We start from the raw sequence: 22,901 nt of genomic DNA, 5'->3' as shown, positions 1-22,901 counted from the left end.
CATTTGCATTATAGCTACAGACACCAAAACAGCGCATTTGGGGGAAGCTCAATGTGCGACTGGCTCGGAGTGGCTGTAACTCTGCACCACGGCTGAATTTCGGGAACGTCTTTGAATACTGTGTTAGTGGCCCACTAATACCTATATTAAAGCATCCATAAAAATAGCATGTCATGGCACCTTTAACCAATATATACTATTCAATACATTAGATCCTTAAATATTAATTCAATATTTGATGTAAAATGTTGAATATTGAAAAGGAGCTGTTTTGTAGTGTTTTAAAATGGTTTTGTATATTCATGTTACTTTTATTTTAGTATTATGTATATTGTAGTTTGTGTATTGTAAAAGTTAGTAGCAGAACTACAGAGATGTTTGTATATTATCATACCTTTTCTAGATTAATGTATATTGTGTTGTGTATTTTAATACATTATTATACTTTATTAAATTACCTAGATTAATTGTAAATTATCTACACAGGTCATACTCAGAAAATTAGAATATCGTGCAAAAGTTCATTTATTTCAGTAATTCAACTTAAAAGGCTAAACTAATACATTATTATTTAGACTCATTACATGCAAACTGAGATATTCCAAGCCTTTATTTGTTATAATTTTGAAGATTATTGCTTACAATTTTTTAAAACCCCAAATTCAAAATCTCAGAAAATTAGAATATTGTGAAAAGGTTCCATATTGTAGGCTCAAAGGGTCACATTCTAAAGAGCTAATTAATCCAAAACACCTGAAAAGAGTTCCTGAGCCTTTAAATGGTCTCTCAGCCTGCTTCAGTAGGATTCACTATCATGGGGAAGACTGCTGACCTGACAGTTGTGCAGAAAACCATAATTGACACCCTCCACAAGGAGGGAAAGCCTCAGAAGGTAATTGCCAAAGAAGTTGGATATTCGCAAAGTGCTGTATCAAAGGACATTAATAGAAAGTTAATTGGAAGGGCAAACTTTGGAAGAAAAAGGTGCACAAGCAGCAGGGATGACCGCAGCCTGGAAGGGATTGTGCGCAAAAGGCCTTCCAAAAGTGTTGGAGAGCTGCACAAGGATTGGACTGAGGCTGGGGTGAGTGCATCAAGAGCCACCACACACAGACAAATCTGTGAAAGGGGCTTTAAATGTCGGATTCCTCTTGTCAAACCGCTCCTGAACAAAAAACAACGTCAGAAGCGTCATATCTGGGCTAAAGAAAAAAATAACTGGTCTGCTGCTCATTGGTCCAAAGTCCTCTTTGAGATCAATGAGAACAAATTTTGCATCTCATTTGGAAAGCAAGGTCCCAGAGTCTGGAGAAAGATTGGAGAGGCACAGAATGCAAGATGCTTGAAGTCCAGTGTGAAGTTTCCACAGTCTGTGTTGGTTTGGGGAGCCATGTTATCTGCTGGTGTTGGTCCACTGTGCTTTATTAAGACCAGAGTCAACGCAGCCGTCTACCAGGACATTTTAGAGCACTTCATGCTTTCTTCAGCGCACCATCTTAATGGGGATGCTGACTTCATTTTCCAGCAGGACATGGCACTTGCCCACAGTGCCAAAACTACAAAAAACTGGTTTGGACCATGGGATTACTGTCCTTGATTGGCCAGCAAACTCACCTGACCTGATCCCCATAGAGAATCTATGGGGCATTGCCAAGAGAAAGATGAAAGACATGAGACCGAACAATGTCAAAGAGCTGAAGGCCGCTATTGAAGCATCCTGGTCATCCATAACACCTCAGCAGTGCCACAGGCTGATAGCATCCATGCCACGCCGCATTAAGGCAGTAATTCATGCATAAGGGGCCCCAACCAAGTACTGAGTACATATGCATGATTATAATTTTCATAGGGCCAACATTTCTTCATTTAAAATTCTTTTTTTATTGATTTCATGTAATATTCAAATTTTCTGAGAATTAGAATTTTGGGTTTTCATAAACTGTAAGCCATAATCTTCAAAATTATAACAAATAAAGGCTTGGAATATCTCACTTTGCATGTAATGAGTCTACATAATGTATTAGTATGACCTTTTAAGTTGAATTACTGAAATAAATTAACTTTAGCATGATATTCTAATTTTCAGAGTATGACCTGTATATAGTATATTAGTGTATGCTACGCTCAAATCTCCTAAAATGGCGCAATTTGATTGGTTTGCTATCTCGGGATATTCGGCAATAACCCATGATTGAGGTCTCAAACTCGGGATATTGTTTTCTGCGCAATATGTCCCGCTTTTCAAGTGTTTCAGAGGGAAAAATACAAGAAATTCAACAAAATGCTTTCCCTCAAAACACATCTTGTTTATTTTAGGAGCGTTCACATGTAGTATATATTAAAACAATTATTCACCTCAGGCTCCGTGAATAGTGGGGGAAAAGCCTCCCTTGACCTTCGGTCTCGGGCGCTATTCCCCAGTATTCACTTTGTCTTCAGCGAATAATTGTTAAATAATATATTCTATATATATTTATTAGGGCTGTAACGATACGCGTATCGAAACCGTTCGTGGCTCTGAGTCACTCATGCCCCTTTCACAACGCCGCAAAATCGGGGCCAGTTCGGAGCTAGGGCCAGGGCTTTGGTTTCACACCGCCAAAGAACCGGCTCCGGACCCTAAAAACCGGTTCAACTCTGGCCCCACTTTAGAGCTGGGCTAGAAATAGAACCGCTTTTACGCCGGGGGCAGGGGGCGGAGTTATCCGTACCTTCATAAACAGGAAGACCAACGAAGACCGGCATTTTTTAAAACACCGAAGTAAACAATGGACGTGAATACGTGTATGGTTCTTTTTTGTTTTTTCTGATTTTGTTTTAAATCGGAATATTCAAAGAACGAACCATACACGGATTGAATCGAAGACGAAATTGTTGTTGTTGTGTTTGAAACTGGCGCGAGGGTTCTTCTGCGCGCCTAACCTGACGCTTGATCATTGTGTGGTGGTTCAACGCGTCAACGCGCCAACGCAGCTAGATGAGTCCATGTCCATGCAAGTGAACGGAGCGTTCCCTCTTCGTCATAACTATCAAACCAAACATCCTTCACATTCACCGAGCGAACATTATGAAAGTAAAATGCACACTTCTCGCTAAAAATGTTTCCATAAACGCATTTAATGGCGTAACTATGTTACTATTTCCACCCAGAATAAAGAAAGATGTCGGCCGTATGCTTCTGTCCAAGCTCACTAGCGGAGACGTTTGCAGTGACGTCATGACGTTGCTCACGCCGGCTCCATGGCTGGCTCTGGCCGGTGTGAAACCAACCGGTTCTTAACTGGGGTAAGGCTGGAACCAGTTTGGAACTGGCCCTAGCACCAGCCCGGAACTGGCTCTCGGTTCTTTTTGGTGTGAAAGCGGCATCAGAGCCACGAACCTGTCTCGCGGTGTGAGAATGCAGAAGCGCGATACGCCCTTTCTAACTCTCCGGTCAAATTGTCCGATTGAAATTTGCTAATAATTTGTCTAAATAATAGTCTGCTGAAACCGCCCCCTCTTATCGATGACGAGATGCCCTCTCTGTGATGACAGTTCTCCGTGGCTACGGAGGATTGCATTTCTCCTCAGCCGTCAAGTCCTCATATGCGATATCAACGACATTTATCCAGAGTGGGCCAAGCGAAAAAAATTGCCTTTGTGATCCCTGTCTCTATTGTTTTGTGTGATTTGACCGGCAGTTTGTCTGCTTATAGGTCGGAATGAAGCGGCCACCGATTATTGACAGGATGGGTACTTAATTCAACCGGACTCATTCGCTTCTTCACTAGACGCACACGCTACCGCTCGCTCTCCTCGCTCGTCCACTCACTCGCTGACGTCACTCACACACACACACATACGCACATTGCCATTCTCACGCACACACATAGGCCTACGCTACTCGTAACACTATGCCTCGTTATTGCGACGTTCGTGTTAGAAGTTCATGTTTTTTCCCATCTATTGAAAGTTAGGATATTAAACATGTTGCATTCTATACGGCCTCATTATTTAAGCTACATAGTCTAATAAGAAGCGCTAATAGGATTTTTGACTAAACCAACCAAACTAGTTGAGGGTTTTTGCCTACCTGCAAGCATCCTCCAACTGCAATCTTTGGTTATTTATTTATTAATTTAGCTATACTTTAACAGTATTCTTTCTGTTCAAATCTGTTCAGTGTTCCAAATTATTTGTTATTAAATGTTACATTAAGTTAATTGTTATATTGTTGTTTGAATAAAATGCTTTTTAAATTTAAAAAATCGTAGGATGTATCAAACCGTGGGTCAAAAATCGTGATACAAACCGAATTGTGAGTTTGTGTATCGTTACAGCCCTAATATTTATATTGTATAACTACCTTTTTGGTGGAAGTCTGACTTTGCGACCGAAAGGCTACGGCAACGAGGTGTATGTGGAGCTCTCTCTGGGCAGTGGTTGACTGTGGTGTCCGAGAGAAAGTTTAGCTTTTTGGAAACTTTTGATATAACGCTACAGTGTGTGTGGATGGTGAAGCTCCGTCGAAACAGAGAGTTATTTAATAACCTCTTCCGAATAAGGGTTAGGCTTCCCGGACACCTATAGTATATCACTATGTTGTGCGGGGGATTTCATATACAACATTCTTTATTATAACGCTCATAACAGTAACACAACAACGGTACTAAGAAAGTATTGTTAAATCGACGTTGGCCGTAACCATGGGAAAAACAAGCCTCCCTCTTTTCTGAAACTCTAAAAAAGCTTTTTTCTTTGATCGCAAATCGTTCGAGTTCCATCGGAAACAATGGGCTCACTTAATCTATATATAAAAAAATTGTAAGAGCGACGTGCTTTGCTTGCTTAAGCTTGTTCATCCTCTGTGCCCTCTCGCCTTCATACAACGTGTGTATTCTTGACACGATTGTACCTCTCAACGGTAGATTATAAGAGATCAGCCCCAACAGGAAGTTAACAAAGCTGCGTTAATAGGCCTATCTCACAACTTCCTGGTTCGGCGTTCGATTTTGCCTTCACCGGGTAAAGTGACTTCCGGTCGCGTAGTCCATGATATTTGACAATGGCGCGGTCAAAAAACAAAAGCTTCTGTTGTGTACCTCTATGCGCCAATTCAAAACAAAAACAACCGTATTTACATGTCCACGACTTCCCAAATAATACCCAATACAGCAGTGGCGATCAGACGGAATGAAGGAGTTAATTTCGTAATTCAGAAGGGGAATACACTGGTCTGTAGTCGGCATTTTTTCAGCGGCTGATTATGACGACGGGAGTGCTACGCTGAATACTGGAGCTGTTCCTAGTCGTTTTGACTGGAACAGCTACACCACAGCCCCGAAAAAAACACCCGTGTATAAACGGGTGTCAGCTCGAAAAGCTGAAGGAGAGGACAAAACACGAACGGACCGGAGAGGTACCGGGGAACATGACTACGCGAAACGCCCCCCTGCCGGTAAGAAGATGTGTGCTAACTAGCTGTTATGTCTGTTATTTGTGTTCAACACTTGTTGGGCTATTGTATAATTTTGCCAAACATGGCATGGTTAACGTTAAAACATTCAATCAACATCAGACGTACTGTTAAACTGGGGTTGCATATTAATTCAGATTCAGCTTTATTGGCCAGGTTTGCGAACAAACGAGGAATATGACTTTGGTTTTTACTCTATGTACACTCAACCTATAGTTAATACATAAAAAATAAAAACAGAAAACAGTACAAATAAATTTAATAATAAGAAATATAAATAAACTTAAGTATACAGAATAACAATACAATAAAAAGAAAGGGTGAACACGAATGAATGGTAATGAAGACTTATTTGTCTTCTTTTTTTGTAGGTGCACTGGATGATGCCCTGGAGTATATTGCTGAGCTGGAGGCAAGGCTGCAAGAAATGTCCATGGGGCCACAAACTGTCCTCAACAGGTTTTGTGTGTCTGATCAGACCATGACATATTATACTCGGTTTCCATCTCAAGAAGTGTTTCAAGTGTTTTGGGAGTCTGTTTTGCCCCTCAACACAATATATTCTTCATTGGAGCAAAGCACAGAGGATTGGACAAGAGGCGATTCCAACACCACGCCCTTCAAGGAAGATTCCAGTCATTGATGAGTTTTCATCTACTGTTGTAGAGTAGCAACTGGCCTTAAAGAACAGGTCATTGCTGACATCTTCCAGGTCAGCACAGCTGAGATGGTACCAACTCCAAGCTGGATATTCCCTCTAGGATGTGGGACATTAAAGGGCGAAACGTCAAATAAAAATGTGACTTTTTTTTATATTGTAGTGATAACAGATGTATTCTAATATGCATCTTTTCATAATGAGCAAGTTTAACAGAGTGCAAATTGCAAAACAAATGTCTTACCAGCATACGCTCTGTAGAGTGTGGACTTGACTCCAGTCTTCCCCACCGACTTGGGTTTCTTCACCACCAGGTCACTCACAGCCTCTGGATGGATTCCCTGAGGCGAACAACAATACAGGAAATGCATATACTCTAGACAAATACTGAAGTGTATGATTTGAACAGAGGACACAACAGCACACATGGGTTCGAGGTCGATGCCACATCTGTGGTTGACTGGTACAGGCCAGGGAAGGTGGAACCACATCAAGGCCCAGCTGCACATAATGCGCTGTCTGGAACAGCAGAGCGGTTATATGGCTACAGAAGCCTTTGCCCGCAGCACAGCTACAGCTCTGAGAGACCCAGTTGTCCAACAGCCTCCAGGGTGATCTGTGAACACCATAAGAATTGAGTTACTGAACTTAGTAGGTAGGACCTTGATATAAGGCCATTGGAAACTGGCAAGGAGCCTGCAACCGCAGAAAAGCCATGTACAGTTCCGTGCAAAACTCTTGGGCCACCATTACATCTGTTGTTTTAGCAATGTTATAACATGAACTAGCCCAGATGTTTGTCCTTTTAATGCACTCAACACATTTCCTTTATTTACGGCTTGTGCCTTAATGAAGAGGAAGAAAAATACATAGGTCTACTCTGTACAGCCACAACATTGCAGCAAGCTAGGTGGGCCAAGTCTTAAGCACGCTACTGTTTGTAAGAAAGAACAATGAAAATGATCTGAACTTCAGAAGAAGAGGAAAACTGCAACTGCAGTTGTTAGTCCAGACAGACTATCAAAACTAACAGACTTGGGCCAACGGGCCCTAACTCAGCAGAAACCTGTAGTATGTGGGGCTCCTCATCGAGCGGTTGCATCTACCTCTCACTACCACCTTTCCATCAACTATATTTGACACTTAGCATGTACATAATGTTAATAATATGTCGCTGATCGGAAGAAAACTGGTCAGCAAATAACTAGCTGAACCTATCCTTGGCTAAACTAATGCTAAAATGCTAACGCTACACACGGAGACTTCATAGCCACCATGGCTAATTATATTCATAATATTATAGTCTACACGTAACAAATATGATCATTTTACACACATTTCACACACAGACAATATTTCTGACGATTTATATGGATCGTAAATGGTTTGCTTGTCATCACAAAACATGAATGAGCAAGGCGGCCATTGAGTAGCCTACTGACAACAACAAAACACCTTAGACAACTTACCTTGATAATTGTGTACAAACTCCTCCACAAAAAACTTGTACCCCTTTGTCAGCCTGGGCTGTGGTGTTGCTGAGTGTGTCTCCACAATCTTCTGCACATCTTCGAATCGCAATTTGGGAATACCCACCAGGGAAGTGGCGAAGATACGATCCATTTTTGCATTGACGGCAATACAAAAATGACTACGCCGGAAGAATGTTTACCCGGTGTGACGTCATTTCCGATTTTCGTGAGATAGGCCTATTGTGTAAATATTTTGTAACGCTTTAAATCTTTCAAAATAAAACTATTATATTCAAGAATGATGTATATTGTTTTTTTGTGTATTGAAATACATGTTAGAAGTGAACGTACACAGATTTTTTGTTTGTTAATTGAACTTCTATATTCTAGCATTATGTACATTGTGTTGTGTGTAATGTGATACATGTTATTAGTGAACTTACAGAGATGTTGTGGAGGCTTTGACCACTGGCAGCAGCCTCAGAAGACCCTCCTCTGAAGCAGAGTATTTCTTCAGGTCAAACATGTTCAGCTCCTTTTCTGATGACAGTAAGATGAAGACCAGAGCTGACCACTGAGCAGGAGAGAGAGATTCTCTGGAGAGACTTCCTGATGTCAGGAACTGTTGGATCTCCTCCACTAGAGAACGGTCGTTCAGCTCATTCAGACAGTGGAACAGATTGATGCTTTTCTCTGTAGAGAGATCTCCACCTATCTTCTCCTTGATGTAGGACACCGTTTCCTCATTGGATATTGATCTACTTCCTGTCTGTCCCAGTAGACCACCTAGGAGAATCTGATTGTTCTCCAGAGAGAGGCCCAGGAGGAAGCGGAGGAACAAGTCCAGGTGTCCATTCTCACTCTGTAAGGCCTTGTCCACACCACTCTGGTAGAGTCTTGTTTTCTTTGTAAAAAAACATAACCAGGTTTCTGGTTGCCCTGCGAGCAGATTGACCCCAGTGTCGATGAAGGACAAAAATACATAAAGGGCAGCCAGAAACTCCTGGATGCTCAGATGGACAAAGCAGAACACCTTGTCCTGGTACAGCACACAATCCTCTTTAAAGATCTGGGTGAACACTCCTGAGTACACTGAGGCTGCTCTGATATCGATACCAGACTCTGCCAGGTCTGCCTCGTAGAAGATCAGGTTGCCTTTCTCCAGCTGGTTAAAAGCCAGTTTTCCCAGCGAAACAATGATCTCCCTGCTCTCTGAACTCCAGTGTGGATCTGTTTCAGCACTGCCATGATACTTCCTGTCCCCCTGCATGGACTGAACCCTCAGGAAGTGGCTGTACATCTGAGTCACGGTCTTGGGCATCTCTTCTTTTCTCTGGGATGTTTTGAAGAAGTCCTCCAGAACTGTAGCAGTGATCAGACAGAAGACTGGGATGTGGCACATGATGTGGAGGCTTCGTGATTTTTTGACGTGGGAGATGATTGTGCTGGCCAGCGTCTCCTCTCTGAATCTCTTCCTGAAGAACTCCTCCTTCTGTGGGTCGGTGAACCCTCTCACCTCTGTCACCATGTCAACACAATCAGCAGGGATCTGATTGGCTGCTGCAGGGCGTGCGGTTATCCAGATGTGGGCGGAGGGAAGCAAGTGGCCCCTGATGAGGTTTGTCAGCAGCACGTCCACTGAGGTGGACTTCGTGACATCAGTCCAGATGGGGTTGTTCTTGAATTCCAGAGGAAGTCGACACTCATCCACACCATCGAAAATGAAGACAACTTGGAACCGGTCGAATCTGCAGATTCCTGCTTCTTTGTTCTCAATAAAGAAGTGATGAAGAAGTTCCACCAAGCTAAACTCTTTCCCTATCAGTAAATTCAGCTCTCTGAAAGTGATTAGAAATGTGAAGTGTATGTCATGGTTGGCTTTGCCTTCAGCCCAGTCCAGAGTAAACTTCTGTGTTAAGACAGTTTTCCCAATGCCGGCTACTCCAGTTGTCATTATTGTCCTGATTGGTTGATCTTGTCCAGGTAAGGGTTTAAAGATGTCCTCACATCTGACTGTTGTTTCCTCCTTGGCTGTTTTTCTGGAAGCTGTTTCAATCAGTCTGACCTCATGTTCCTTATTGACCTCCCCACTGCCTCTCTCTGTGATGTAGAGCTCTGTGTAGATCTCATTCAGAGGTCTTTGCTCCCCTGATTTAGGGATTCCCTCAAACACACATGTGAACTTCTTCTTCAAATTAGACTTGATTTTATGTTGGCACTCGACAGCATCAGATCCTGAATGAGAAAACAACAAAAGACATCAGTTAGTGGATGGTGTCATCATGGGACACATTTCAATTATTCTTGTTAAATGATCAATTTCATGATATTTAGTGGCTTGCAGTATATAAGATTCTTTAGCCTGATAGCCCACAATAACCATACATACTGTATCTGGATCCAACCATTTAATCCTCAAGGGGAACCATATTTCAACATAGAAGATTTAGAAATGTTTGAATCTGAACAGAACAGAGTATTTTCTGCCCTCCAAAATAAGTCTCTTACCGCCCCACAGTGTGTCGGCCAGGTCCGCCTGGTTCATCTCCATCAGGCAGAGCTTTGTGATGTCTACCACTCCCTCTATGGCACGCCTCCTCTGCTCTTTGTTCTTACCATCCTCCTCCTCCCTCTGACTCTCTGAGCCTTGCGGGTAATGAAGGAAGGGAACCTCCTCAGCCCTCTGGAACAGAACAAGCATCAATGTGAAAGCAGCAGGCAGTCTGATATTTATATTACCGTACAAATGTTAGTTCACTTGGTGGATATAAAGACCTATAACAAAATGATCACAAGGAGAAGATGACTTGAATGAAGTACATTTATTGCATAAAAATTAGAGCTGTCAAGCGATTAAAATATTTAATCGTGATTAATCGCATTAATGTCATAGTTAACTCATGATTAATCGCGATTAATCGCAAATTCTTTTTCTATGCTAAATATCCCTTGATTTTTTTGTCCCATAATTCTTCTCATTTTAAATCTCTTATCAACATGGTGAAGTGCATCGGCTTGCCTTGTGCAAATGATTTTTTATTGATAACAACATTGGCATATACTGATCAAAACAGGACAATACAAAAGAAGAGCCTATAGTGCAATCAAACGACTGCTTTGAACAAATGTCATTTGAACATAGCAGTCAGGCTACTGCTTCTTTGTTTTGAGCCAAAGAATTTTTTTATTTATTTTTTAATAAAATAATTGCGTTAATCGCGCGATAATTTTTTTAACGCCGTTAAAGTTGGTTTGCGTTAACGCCGTTAATAACGCGTTTAACTGACACCTCTAATAAAAAATAAATGAACTTTGTAAAACATAGCACATCATCAATGCAGTAGAGCTGTCAATCTTCCTCTATAATCCCATTTGAAATGCATTCCATATTATTTTTAATATTCTAATTATATTCTAATTTGTAACACAAATATATAGCTTCTTATTAATATTTACTGTACCTATATACTGTATACACAGGCTTATGCATTGTCAATGCCACTCTTAAGCGTTCTGTCCACTAGAGGGCATTCTACTAATAAACATTTATTTCTTATAACGCCACCTCTCGATGGCGTTAATATAATTAGCTGCATTGTCAGTGGAGATGGAGCGCACTGACTAAACACTCACGTTGTAAGATCCTTACATTGAACGAGATTATTTGTTGTGATTTTTTCACACAATTAAGTAACATATTGAGTTGAATGGGAATGTATACACACAGCACGATTTCAGTTTTGCGAAAAGGCGACATAAATTGTATTCACACCAAGGTCGATATTTTTACGGCTCTCACCAGTCAACCAGGGCTGGCGATTGCTATAAGCCATGGTTTCTCAATGGGAGCGGTACCGCCCCCTGGGGGGCATTCGCACAACCTAGGGGGGGCGCTGGGAACGTGATTCAATTTTTGGGGGGGGGGTTTAAACTTTCATTGTTTTTATTTTTTTTGGGTGAAAAAATAGGCTACCTGAAATAAATAGCCTATTTTCATTCATTGGTTTCTAACCCCTCTACTGTCTCAGCTACTCTTTACTGTCTATGCGCAGTGGAACAGTGATAATACAGCGCGGTTCGGTCCTGCACACGCCTGGACTCCCGTAACATCAGCTATCGTCATGATCTCTATAGTAATGCTGCTAAACATAATCCAAGTTTGCGGGTTAACAGTTCAATAACCAACACAACACAATCAAACCTGGCCGATAGCAAGAAAAATATATCAAATTTTGGTTCATTTTGTTTTCCTCCTTCCTCTTGCTGTTCAGTTCCCGCTGCTCTGAGCGTCGCCTCCACGAAAAGACTGTTGCATTTCAAATACAAAATATATAGGCCTAATTAGGCCTTTGCGCGCAATCTGTTTTCCCCGTGTCCGCGTTGCCTGGGCCGCGGTACCCGTGGTTCCCGGGCCATTCATTCATTCGTTCACGGGGCACGGCGGGAGTCACAGGAGTGGTCGCCCAAGGTCAAGGTGCCCGGGCCGCAGGGTGCCGCGGCCGGGGCACGACGGAAGACGTGGCAGCCGGGAGGTCGCGGGAGTGCCAATCAGAGGTGAGAAATTTGCATGTCATGGATATTAATTAATAATAAAAAAAATGTTGCACCAAAACCGACTCATTGCTATTAGTGACCAACCCAAAATCAATGAAAAACGATGCATTGACAACTTTAAGCAATATAACACGAGTGTGAGTGGGGTTGCTAGTTTATTTATATTTTTTTATGGGGGGGGTTAGGGTCAGGGTCAGGGTCAGGGTAAGGTCAAGGGGGCGTTCGCCCAAAAAAGGATGAGAACCACTGCTATAAGCGAACTAGGGGATTGCCTTCGATGACAAATGGGTTGGGGGCGCCCTCTAGTGGCGCCCTTAATTCCCACTTACCATAGAATTAGAACAACAAGCGAAATAAAACATCTTTATTAAACATGATCATCCTAGGGCGCCCCCTCAGCCACACGTTTACTTGTCAACCAGATTATTCGATTAAATTGATGATTTTTGTGGGGGGGAGGGGCAAATGCTGCGTCAATTTTAAAGGTGAATAGAAATGCCAACTGTTCAACTTTTGTTATTGAAGATAGGCAAAGAACTACAAGAACTTCACTAGTTTAATTTTGTAGTGGCACGTAGAGTATCCATAATAGCACATAGAATGTATAGTTAATCCAATTAATGGGTCATAATTAGCTTGTTTCCTTACAGTGTGCTTAAAAAGCTTTTGCACAGTTTATGGAGTTCATTCAGAATTTGTTAAATATCCTTGAACATTCTTTGTAGCATTTTTGTATGTTCAATTTGATCCTTCAAGTCATAATTAGCTTGTTGAAGTGTTGGAGTGACTTTAAGAACATGTTTGCATAGTTTATCGAGTTCATCCATTCTTTGAGTCATTTGTTAAATATTGTGGCAGACGACAGGGAGGGGTGGTGATTGAGGGGAGGTATGTGGCAGCATGCTGGCTCCACCCCCAAGCTTTACAAGGACTGCCTCCCTTAACGATGCAAGCCTGAGGTGCATTAGGCAGGAGTGCTTGGGGATAAAAGGGAGCATGCAACCACATGGAGGGAGCCTACTATAGAGTGCCTCTGCGTGAGCCTCTGCGAACTGTGTGTGGCCAAAGAGAGCAGGAAACCTGAACATTTACAGATTATTTGTGTACCGACCGCTTTGTGTGAGAACCCTCCCGGCGACGACCCCTGGACTACGGACTACAGACTACGGACTCTGGATTACCCTTTTCCCCACCCTGGTGACATTTATTCGTCTATTCTGAATAAACCACCTTATTGAACTGCTCTCGGTGTGTGTGTATCATTTGACTTGGTGGCGTGGAAACCCCACACCCACTGGCCCGCTACACGTGGTGGAGAATGCGTGCTTGTAGCCAAAACCAAGTCAAATAGGTAGACCAACACAGGGACAACGATGGAAGCGTTGATGAAACAGCTAGTGGAAGTGAGCATGGCGCATCAGGCTACGACCCGGGACGACCCAGGTTTCTTTTAAAGCAGACAGAGACGATATGATATAGAGGCATACCTCAATACCTTTGAGAGGACGGCGGTTCGGGAGAATTGGGATCCAGCACAATGGGCCAGCCTACTCGCACCGTTCCTGTCAGGCACAGCACAGAAGGCGTATCAGGACCTGACGGACGAGCAGGCGTCTAACTACGAAGGGCTGAAGAAGGAAATACTACGCCGGTATGGATACACATTGATAAGTAGGTCACAAAGGTTTCATGATTGGACTTATGATGCAACGGCGTCGCCGCGCTCACAAATGCACGATCTAATTAGGTTGGCCAAAGGCTGGCTGACGGCTGCCCCACTGACGCTTACCGCCACAGAGAAGGTGGTCATGGACAAATTCTTGCGGTCCCTCCCATACGAGGCTAAAAAGTTAGCCAGCCAAGCTAACCCGCAGAGCGCAGATCAGTTGGTGGAGTTGGTGGAAGGTCACCAGGCGGCTGTGGAAGTCCTACGCAGTGGACGTCCACTGAGGGGTGAACCCAATCCTCGCCCAAAGGAGCGGGAGCGGATAAGGACAGAGGACCACGGCAGGATCCCGGCCAGGGAGACGCCAAGAGCCAGCCCCCCGAGACGTCGGCCCTTCCTGAACCCAGACAGCAGGAAGTGCTACGAGTGTGGCGAGCCTGGACACATCGCATGGACCTGTCCGAGTCGTGATGTCTCGTTGCCGTCGGCATCAGCTGGTGAGTTAACAACCGGGCGTCCCTGCAGATTGCTGACGGTTTGCTGGGGTGAGGAAAGTGGTCCTTCCCCAGTCACTCCGGTGAAGGCCAACGGAAGGGACACGACAGCTATGTTGGATTCTGGGAGTATGGTGACCCTGATCCGACCGGACTTCGCCCGGTCCCCGAGCTTGAGGGACACTGTGGCAGTAACATGCATACACGGGGAGACTAAGAACTACCCCACTACCCTCCTTCACCTACAGACCACAAAGGGGCAATACACAGGACCAGTGGGAATCGTCCTAAACCTGCCAGTGCCGGTTCTTATTGGGAGGGACTCCCCACTCTTCAGCCAACTGTGGGCCAGTTTGGCCGGAGAGGGGGGAGAGCGGGGGAACCTAAAGGAAAGAGGACACCGGAGAAGGGCGAGGGCCGATAAGAGGGAGGTCCGGATGTGTGGCCTACACGAGGTGGACCCACAGGGGTCAACTGAACCTCTATCGGGAAGTGACGCAGGGGACACAGGACAGGAGGCAGGGGAGGCGAGTATGGACAATCTGTTCCCGATGGACCATGAGGCAACGCCAGAGCCTGCCTCATTATCGGGACGGTTCGGAACAGCCCAACTGGAGGATCCCAACCTGACGAGTGCTCTCCAGCAGGTGACCGTGGTGGACGGGAAGGCCATCGAGGGGGTAGGTCTGATCACATACCCTCATTTTGCCATCAAGAACAAGTTGTTGTATCAGGTCGTAAAGAGGAAGGATGAATGTGTGGAGTTGTTGTTGGTGCCCCGTCCCTTTGTTCAATCAGTCCTGCAGCTGGCACACTCCCACCTTCTTGGGGCTCATCTGGGGGTGGAGAAGACCCTGGACCGGATCAAGGCAAGATTCCACTGGCCGGGGGTGAAGAGGGCAGTGGAGGATTACTGCCGCAGTTGCCCGGAGTGCCAACAGGTGGCACCAAAACCACATTTCCGTGGCCCATTAATTCCCCTACCGATTATTTCAGTTCCTTTCAGCAGGATTGCCATGGACCTGGTGGGACCACTACCCAAGAGCAGCCGGGGGCACCAGTACATCCTGGTGATACTGGATTATGCCACTAGGTACCCCGAAGCCATTCCACTGCGCACCATGGCCTCAAAAGGGATTGCACGTGAGTTGGTCCTGATGTTCTCCCGGGTGGGCATTCCCGAGGAGATCTTGACAGACCAGGGAACCCCGTTCATGTCACGAATCATGATAGACCTCTGCAAATTAATTCAAATAAAACAGTTGCGCACCTCAGTTTATCACCCGCAGACCGATGGACTAGTGGAAAGGTTCAACCGTACCCTGAAGCAGATGCTGAAGAAGGTGATGGAGGTGGACGGACGGAATTGGGACCAGCTGCTTCCCTTTCTCATGTTCTTGATCAGAGAAGTGCCCCAATCGTCGACCGGCCACTCTCCATTTGAAGTCCTCTATGGGAGACGACCCCGGGGGCTGCTGGACATAGCGAAGGAAGCCTGGGAACAGCAACCGTCGCCCCATCGAACCATGGTGGAACACGTGGGAGACATGAGGGACCGGATGACCACCCTGTGGCCCCTGGTGCGGGAACACATGCAGGAGGCCCAGGTTGCCCAAGCACGGGTCTACAACAGAGGGGCCCAACAGCGAGACTTCCAGCTCGGAGATAAAGTGCTGGTACTTGTCCCCACAACAGAGTGTAAGTTTCTGGCCCGGTGGAACGGGCCATACGAAGTACTTGAAAAGGTAGGGGAGGTGAATTATAGAGTCCGACAGCCGGGACGAAGGAGGCCGACTCAAATTTACCATGTAAACCTGTTAAAGAAATGGAATGCACGGGATGTACTCTGCTCTGTTCCTCCAAAGGCTACCAGTCAAACCGGGCCTGCCAAGGTGCCCCTAGGGGAACAGCTGAGCCCAGCACAGAGGCAGGAGCTCATGGAGTTGGTCGACCAGAACCAGGATGTGTTCTCCAGTGAACCGGGCCACACCAATCTGGTACAGCACCACATCATCACTGAGCCCGGGAAAAAGGTGAAATTGAGACCCTACCGCATACCGGAGGCCAGGAGAGAGGCCGTCAGGACCGAGATAAAGACTATGTTGGAAGCGGGAGTCATTGAGGTGTCAAACAGTGAGTGGTGTAGCCCCATAGTGTTGGTGCCGAAACCCGATGGAACCATACGCTTCTGCAACGACTTTAGGAAGCTAAATGAGATATCTAAATTTGACGCCTACCCCATGCCCCGTATAGATGAACTCATAGAACGGCTAGGGACAGCCCGGTATATCAGCACGCTCGACCTGACAAAGGGTTATTGGCAGGTACCCTTAGCTCCCGAGGCGCGGGAGAAAACCGCTTTTGCCACTCCTGACGGGCTGTTCCACTACAGGAAGCTACCCTTCGGGTTGCACGGGGCCCCGCCCACCTTCCAGAGGTTGATGGACCGGGTACTCCGTCCCCATCGGGGGTACGCGGCCGCCTATATTGACGATATAGTCATCCATGGGAGTGAGTGGGACGCTCACGTGAAGCAGGTGAGCGCAGTGTTGCAGGCCTTACGGGAGGCGGGGCTGACGGCTAACCCAAAGAAGTGCCAGCTCGGTCTGAAGGAGGCGGAGTACCTGGGCTACACCATTGGGAGGGGGTGTGTGAAACCCCAGATGAAGAAGGTGGAGGCGATACAGGACTGGCCACGGCCCCTGACCAAGAAACAGGTACGCACGTTTGTGGGGCTTACCAGCTACTATCGGAGGTTTATTCCCCACTTTGCATCCGTAGCCAGCCCTCTGACAGATCTGACCAGGGACCGGCTGCCCGCCCAAGTCACATGGGCCGAGGAGACGGAGAAAGCCTTTCAGGACCTAAAGACCGCACTGTGTTCAGGACCCGTGCTGGTAACCCCGGACTTCACCAAGCCAATGGTGGTGCAGACGGATGCGTCGGAAACAGGGGTGGGGGCAGTGTTGTCACAATTACATGAAGGTGAGGAACACCCGATTATTTTTATCAGCCGGAAGTTGTTGCCGAGGGAACAAAAATACTCTACGGTGGAGAAGGAATGTCTGGCCATCAAGTGGGCCCTGGAAACCCTGAAGTACTACCTGTTGGGGCGCCACTTCACCCTGGTCACAGATCATGCACCACTGGTTTGGATGTCGAGGAATAAGGACAGTAACGCCAGGGTCACCCGCTGGTTCCTATCATTACAACCTTTTGCCTTCTCGGTTGTTCACAGGTCCGGGGCAGCCCATGGGAATGCGGATGCCCTGTCCAGGAGGGATGCTCTGGGGAGCTGGACCGCCCCTCCCTCCCGGTCGGAGCTGAGGGGGAGGGTGTGTGGCAGACGCCAGGGAGGGGTGGTGATTGAGGGGAGGTATGTGGCAGCATGCTGGCTCCACCCCCAAGCTTTACAAGGACTGCCTCCCTTAACGATGCAAGCCTGAGGTGCATTAGGCAGGAGTGCTTGGGGATAAAAGGGAGCATGCAACCACATGGAGGGAGCCTACTATGGAGTGCCTCTGCGTGAGCCTCTGCGAACTGTGTGTGGCCAAAGAGAGCAGGAAACCTGAACATTTACAGATTATTTGTGTACCGACCGCTTTGTGTGAGAACCCTCCCGGCGACGACCCCTGGACTACGGACTACAGACTACGGACTCTGGATTACCCTTTTCCCCACCCTGGTGACATTTATTCGTCTATTCTGAATAAACCACCTTATTGAACTGCTCTCGGTGTGTGTGTATCATTTGACTTGGTGGCGTGGAAACCCCACACCCACTGGCCCGCTACAATATTCATAGTATTTTTGTACACAATTCATTAGAGGTGACTTTTTTTTGCTTATTTTTTTCAGTGTCCTTACTTCCACAGTTTAAAGGGTTCATTTATCTTTATATGTATATTTAATTGATGTAGCGAGGTAGAATTATTTTTGCCATATTTAGCTTTTTTAAGATTCCTTTTTTAAGGAGCACCTTTACACTTTATGGAGTTCATCCATACTTTGAACCAGAATTTGAGTGTGTAAAAGTAATTAAAAAAACTTTTCTGAAACTTTTCTGTTGTCCATGCATCACACAATGTTTTATTGCAATGTAGTATAGTAGAGCTATAAGTGGATGAAAATAATAAGCTAAGCAAAGTAAAGGTAAATCAGTTAATATGTGTCTTCAGTTATGTTTAGTATAGTATGGAAGGGTTTTCGTAGGCCTAGCGGGCCCCCCAGTAAAATTAAAGAGGAAACACTGATCCCTTATAAATAATTTAGGGAGGAATCTTTTGACCGGCAGAGGTAATACTTGTGTTTTGATTCATATTCTACCTTGTATGATCAGTGCTGAGTGGCTTTGAATATGAATGTATTTATATATTATATTCATGTCAATGTAAGCGTTACATTTTTTATTGAATTATTGTATATTGATGTTAATTAATTACAAGACAGGAAGATTAGCTGTCTTGTTGGACATTTACACACCTTGATCAGCTCTGTTTGATGCTGCTGTACCGACTGAGCACTGCTAACATTTGAGCTCTTCTGGTGTCTGTGGAGAAAACACACACAAAGGGAACATTAGCAATAGGACACAGGAAAAGGTTGCATTAGTTTTGAGCCACTCCAGTCTGTTTGAAACTCCTACCTCTCCTCTCTGGAGGGGCGTCCATCTTTAAAGCTAACAGGATGATTCATGGAGTGGTCACTCTTCATTGAGACACAGCTGGGTCCATGGGAGTCTGCTCTCTCCTGCTGGACTCTTCTAGAAAAACAAGAAAAAAGCTTTTTCAACTCTCATTTACAGCTGTAAAGCTGTAAAAGAGTTAAGAACAGCTCATCTCTATGCAAATGACCTCGTAGCGTTTCAGCTGTACATGACCACCAGCTAATCGGAATGTAGATGTCTCTCGTCGGCGTGGGTCCCAATAAACATACATTGTGGTAGGAACTTTAGTTCCTAGTTCCTACCACAAATTTGTTCCTTCCTTCATCATGGTGCGTGAAAGAATAATTGCGGCTGTTGCAGGGCATCGTATATCATACGACGCGAGCCTGTTCATTTACAGGGACAGAAATAAGAAAGCAAAGGCGTGGGATGATGTGGCCAAAGAAGTTGGCCACATCGTAAGGGGTGTTAGTAAGCTTATTACCCTCGCAGTGCTGTCAGCTGCAACCTGTTCTCACTCCATCACAAGCACATTATTTATCTGATGTTACTTTTTATGCTGTTGCATATCAATCCGAACTGCTGTGGTGAGGTGAGAGGAAGCGTGGTAAAGTTAGTTTTATATTGGACGTTGGATATTCGACACATTCGAAAAATCTATTTAGCACTGGCTACTGTTGTGTAATTTAAGCACATAAGCAGGGGTGCACATAACTTCTTTATAGAGTTACTCAGTTGAGTACCAGGAGATGGTGTTTGGTATGCACCCCAGACATAGCTCCACACGTAATATCGGATCTTATGAAACGTACCCAGTTTCACAGAGGTTTCTTGCGTCACTTTTTTTTTATCAAACTGCAGCAGCTCGACCACGGAGTGTTTGATTATCTGACAAAAGGAACGTTGCGATCAGCTGATTTTGCGCCATTCTCCAGTGTGTGTGCACGGTGCACAGCGCACACAGCGCACATGAGCGCACATTTCATTGAGCTTATCATTCGTTTCGAGCCACGGCACATCTTGGTGCCACTTTTTCGGAAAAAAACATTTTCTTCTGCTCCGGCTCCATTTGCCTTTTGTTTGCAGGTGGCGAACGCACAAGTAGCTGCTCAATGTATTTTGTTGTTTCGCTTTTTTTCGATCTCCCGTAAGTTACGCAAAAGCGCTGTACGTTACGCACCCCGGTTATGGCCGTGCATTCGTACTTGCGTACCAGTTATGTGCACCCCTGCACATAAGCTACCCCCACATGGGAGCAGGATCAAACACATAAGCTGCATTACCCCCACATAGCCACAAGGAAGCAGGATCGAACATATAAGCTGTAATTACTATACATAGCCACAAGGGGAGCAGGACCAAACATACAAGCTGTAATAACTGCTCCAGCCACAGATGGCAGCATCTTTAAACAGACGAGGAAGCCGGAGCCAATACGTCACATTGGCCACGCCTATTTGATACAAACGCAGAGCGGGAGCCAGATGAGGTCAGAAACACATGGCAGCCCCGTTGCTAGAAGATAGGTCAACCGTGTGTTGCTCCACGCGCGCGCGCGCAATTCCCCTCCATTTGCATCATAGTTATCATACCGAAATACTTTAACAAATAAAGTGAGTTAAAAGCGATCCGGTTTGGACTACCTTCTTCCAGAGCACGACAATTTGGTGACCCCGTACGTGATTCTAAGAAAGGTTCGAAGCTCGGGAGACGCTCAGCAACTCTTCCACAGGCCTCACATATCAGATAAGCAGAGGCTATTGTCTTAAAGACTGAATCTGCATAGGATTAGATAAAGGAACATTTAGGGGTAGGAGTTGTTCGAGCCATCGTCCTGTCGCGGCGCTCCGCAGTCCTGGCCCTCGGATTAGAAAAGCATAACAGACGTGTAGTTGAACGGTCGCGGAGAACATATCGGCCAATTGTTTGTACCGTGAGGAGACCAATTACTCATGGTTGATTGTATTGTGAGGAGATGCATTACTAATGGATAATTGTACAGTGAGGAGACAGATTACTCACTATATATATATTATCGAGAAAACATTATTGATCCGATCATTTAAGTTAAACGCCATTACCAAACGATACGGCAGACTGTGAGTGCCTCCGGTCTAGAATAAATAGGCTATTGCCTTCCCCGTTGTATCCCCGGTTGCATCTTCAGACATTGGCTTGAGATTCATATTTCTAGCAATAGCAAGAGACATGCTAAAACTGTGTCAATAACCTTATTTCCTCAGGCAAGGTTTAAGGCTGCACATAACTACAGTAATTTTCCGTCTATAAGCCGTGCCTTTTTTCCCATTTTTCGATTCTGCAGTTTATATAGCGGTGCGGCTAATCTGTGGATTTTTACAGCTAACGGCCACTAGGGGACCTCCTAAATCTATGGATTTTACAGGTTACAGTCCACCAACTTTAACTCTATGGGCTCTATGACCGGTCCCCGCCCCCCCACCTTTAAGCGGCGGGCTCCAGCAGGAAAAGCTGGAGGCCGGAAAAGAGTGAGACAGGTAGCGCGCAAAAGTAAAAGTGGAACCGAGTGGTACGAGAGACAGAACGAGAGCAAGACAGACATTACGAGAGCGAGTCCCAACAATCCCCAGTATTCGGAGCTTCGTTGTTTTCTTCACGTACGTGACGTTACCAGAGCGAGGGAGGCAAACTATAAGCGTCAGCGACACCAAGCAGAGAAGCGAGAGAGGTGGAGGAAGAATAGATATCTTGTTTCCCTTTACTTTATAACACATTAGCGGGATCTCGGGAGGAAAAGTAATACTAAGCGAAATACTAACCGTAGCTTAGTTGTTTGTTTACGTTCGCTGTACAGCACCAAGCCCATCAACTGTGACTAGCTTGCTGCAGAGCGTGAGCGTCTTGGGAATACCCGGTCAATATAATGGATATAATATGGACACATAAGACAATCAATATTCTATATTTGTTTTGGATTTATTGTACAAATTCCCTGAAAAGATGCACATTCCAGGATGAATTGAAAAGCTCCCGTAAGGGCTAAGATGGGGGACAGCTGATTTGGAACGGAACAACAGCTGTTCGCTTTCACAGGGAAAAACTAAGGAACTTTGACCTACTTGGGCCTACTAATTAACGTTCAAAAGCTATTAAATCTTCAAAAAATATGCAGATACTGTCAAATCGGTTCCAGGGAGTATATAGGGATTATTAATGTTGTTTTTGATGGTGTTACGAGTATTCGAATATTCGCTCGGAAAAACCAACGAGTATTCGAAGCCTGAAAAATGGCATTCGGGCCAGCCCTATAATTAAACATTAAGACACCTGCGGCTTAGTAGGACTTTGTTAGTGTTCCTCTGAAACCCATCCCCCATCACAACTAATGCCGCGTTTCCACTGCAGGGTGCGGAACGGTTCGGTTCGCAAAGGTGCGGTAGGGAGAGGGCGGTATAGCCCAGCTCAGTTCCGAGGTCGCATTTCCACTGCCGACAGTACCCTTTGTGGTAGGCCGGATGTTGATCGCCGCGGCAGCTAGGTAAACATCGTGACATCATGGCAGCGCAACACAGTGTAGCCTGCTCAATAAAATCAATGAAAAAGTTGAACGCAACATATTAAACCAAGAGCTACCATGGAAGTCGTCCAGCAACAGTTCCTGACCTTTATGCCTTTCATATGGCAGTTAATCAACTTCCGAATGCAAGCTTTGTTTGACGAAAGTTTGGGACAAGAGCAGCCGAAAAAAAACAGACATTTTTGGAGCTGATTCAGGATGCAACCGATAAAAGCAGCAAAGGCGACGACGTATACGGGTAAGAAATAAGTTATTCATGTGTGTAACAATGTACTTCAAACGTGCAGTTGCTAACAAACTTATCGTCTTGTTGGTCAGTCATAGATTCTCTACAACAGCCTAAGCTTCATTGAATTGCAAAAGGTTTCTCTTAAACCAGG

At 45.2% G+C, this 22,901-nt stretch overlaps 1 protein-coding gene across 1 annotated transcript in view; it reads right to left on the bottom strand.

Moving 5' to 3' along the window:
- Window positions 1–19,027, bottom strand: part of LOC115557523 (NACHT, LRR and PYD domains-containing protein 3-like) — a 44,325-nt gene extending 25,298 nt beyond the window's left edge. Inside the window, exons 1-4 of the mRNA XM_030375400.1 lie at window positions 18,945–19,027; window positions 18,782–18,848; window positions 10,094–10,268; window positions 8,029–9,820 (exon numbers count right to left, since the gene is read on the bottom strand). Coding sequence (XP_030231260.1) covers window positions 8,029–9,820; window positions 10,094–10,268; window positions 18,782–18,848; window positions 18,945–19,012 — 2,102 coding nt within the window. The 5' untranslated portion in view covers window positions 19,013–19,027. The remainder of the gene's footprint in view (window positions 1–8,028; window positions 9,821–10,093; window positions 10,269–18,781; window positions 18,849–18,944) is intronic.
- Between the last annotated feature and the right edge of the window lie 3,874 nt (window positions 19,028–22,901).

The sequence above is a fragment of the Gadus morhua genome, chromosome 2 (assembly GCF_902167405.1).
Source record: "Gadus morhua chromosome 2, gadMor3.0, whole genome shotgun sequence".
NCBI classification, from domain to species: domain Eukaryota; kingdom Metazoa; phylum Chordata; class Actinopteri; order Gadiformes; family Gadidae; genus Gadus; species Gadus morhua.
Note: the sequence above shows the minus strand (reverse complement) of the source record. Positions and strands in the feature narration are given on the sequence as shown.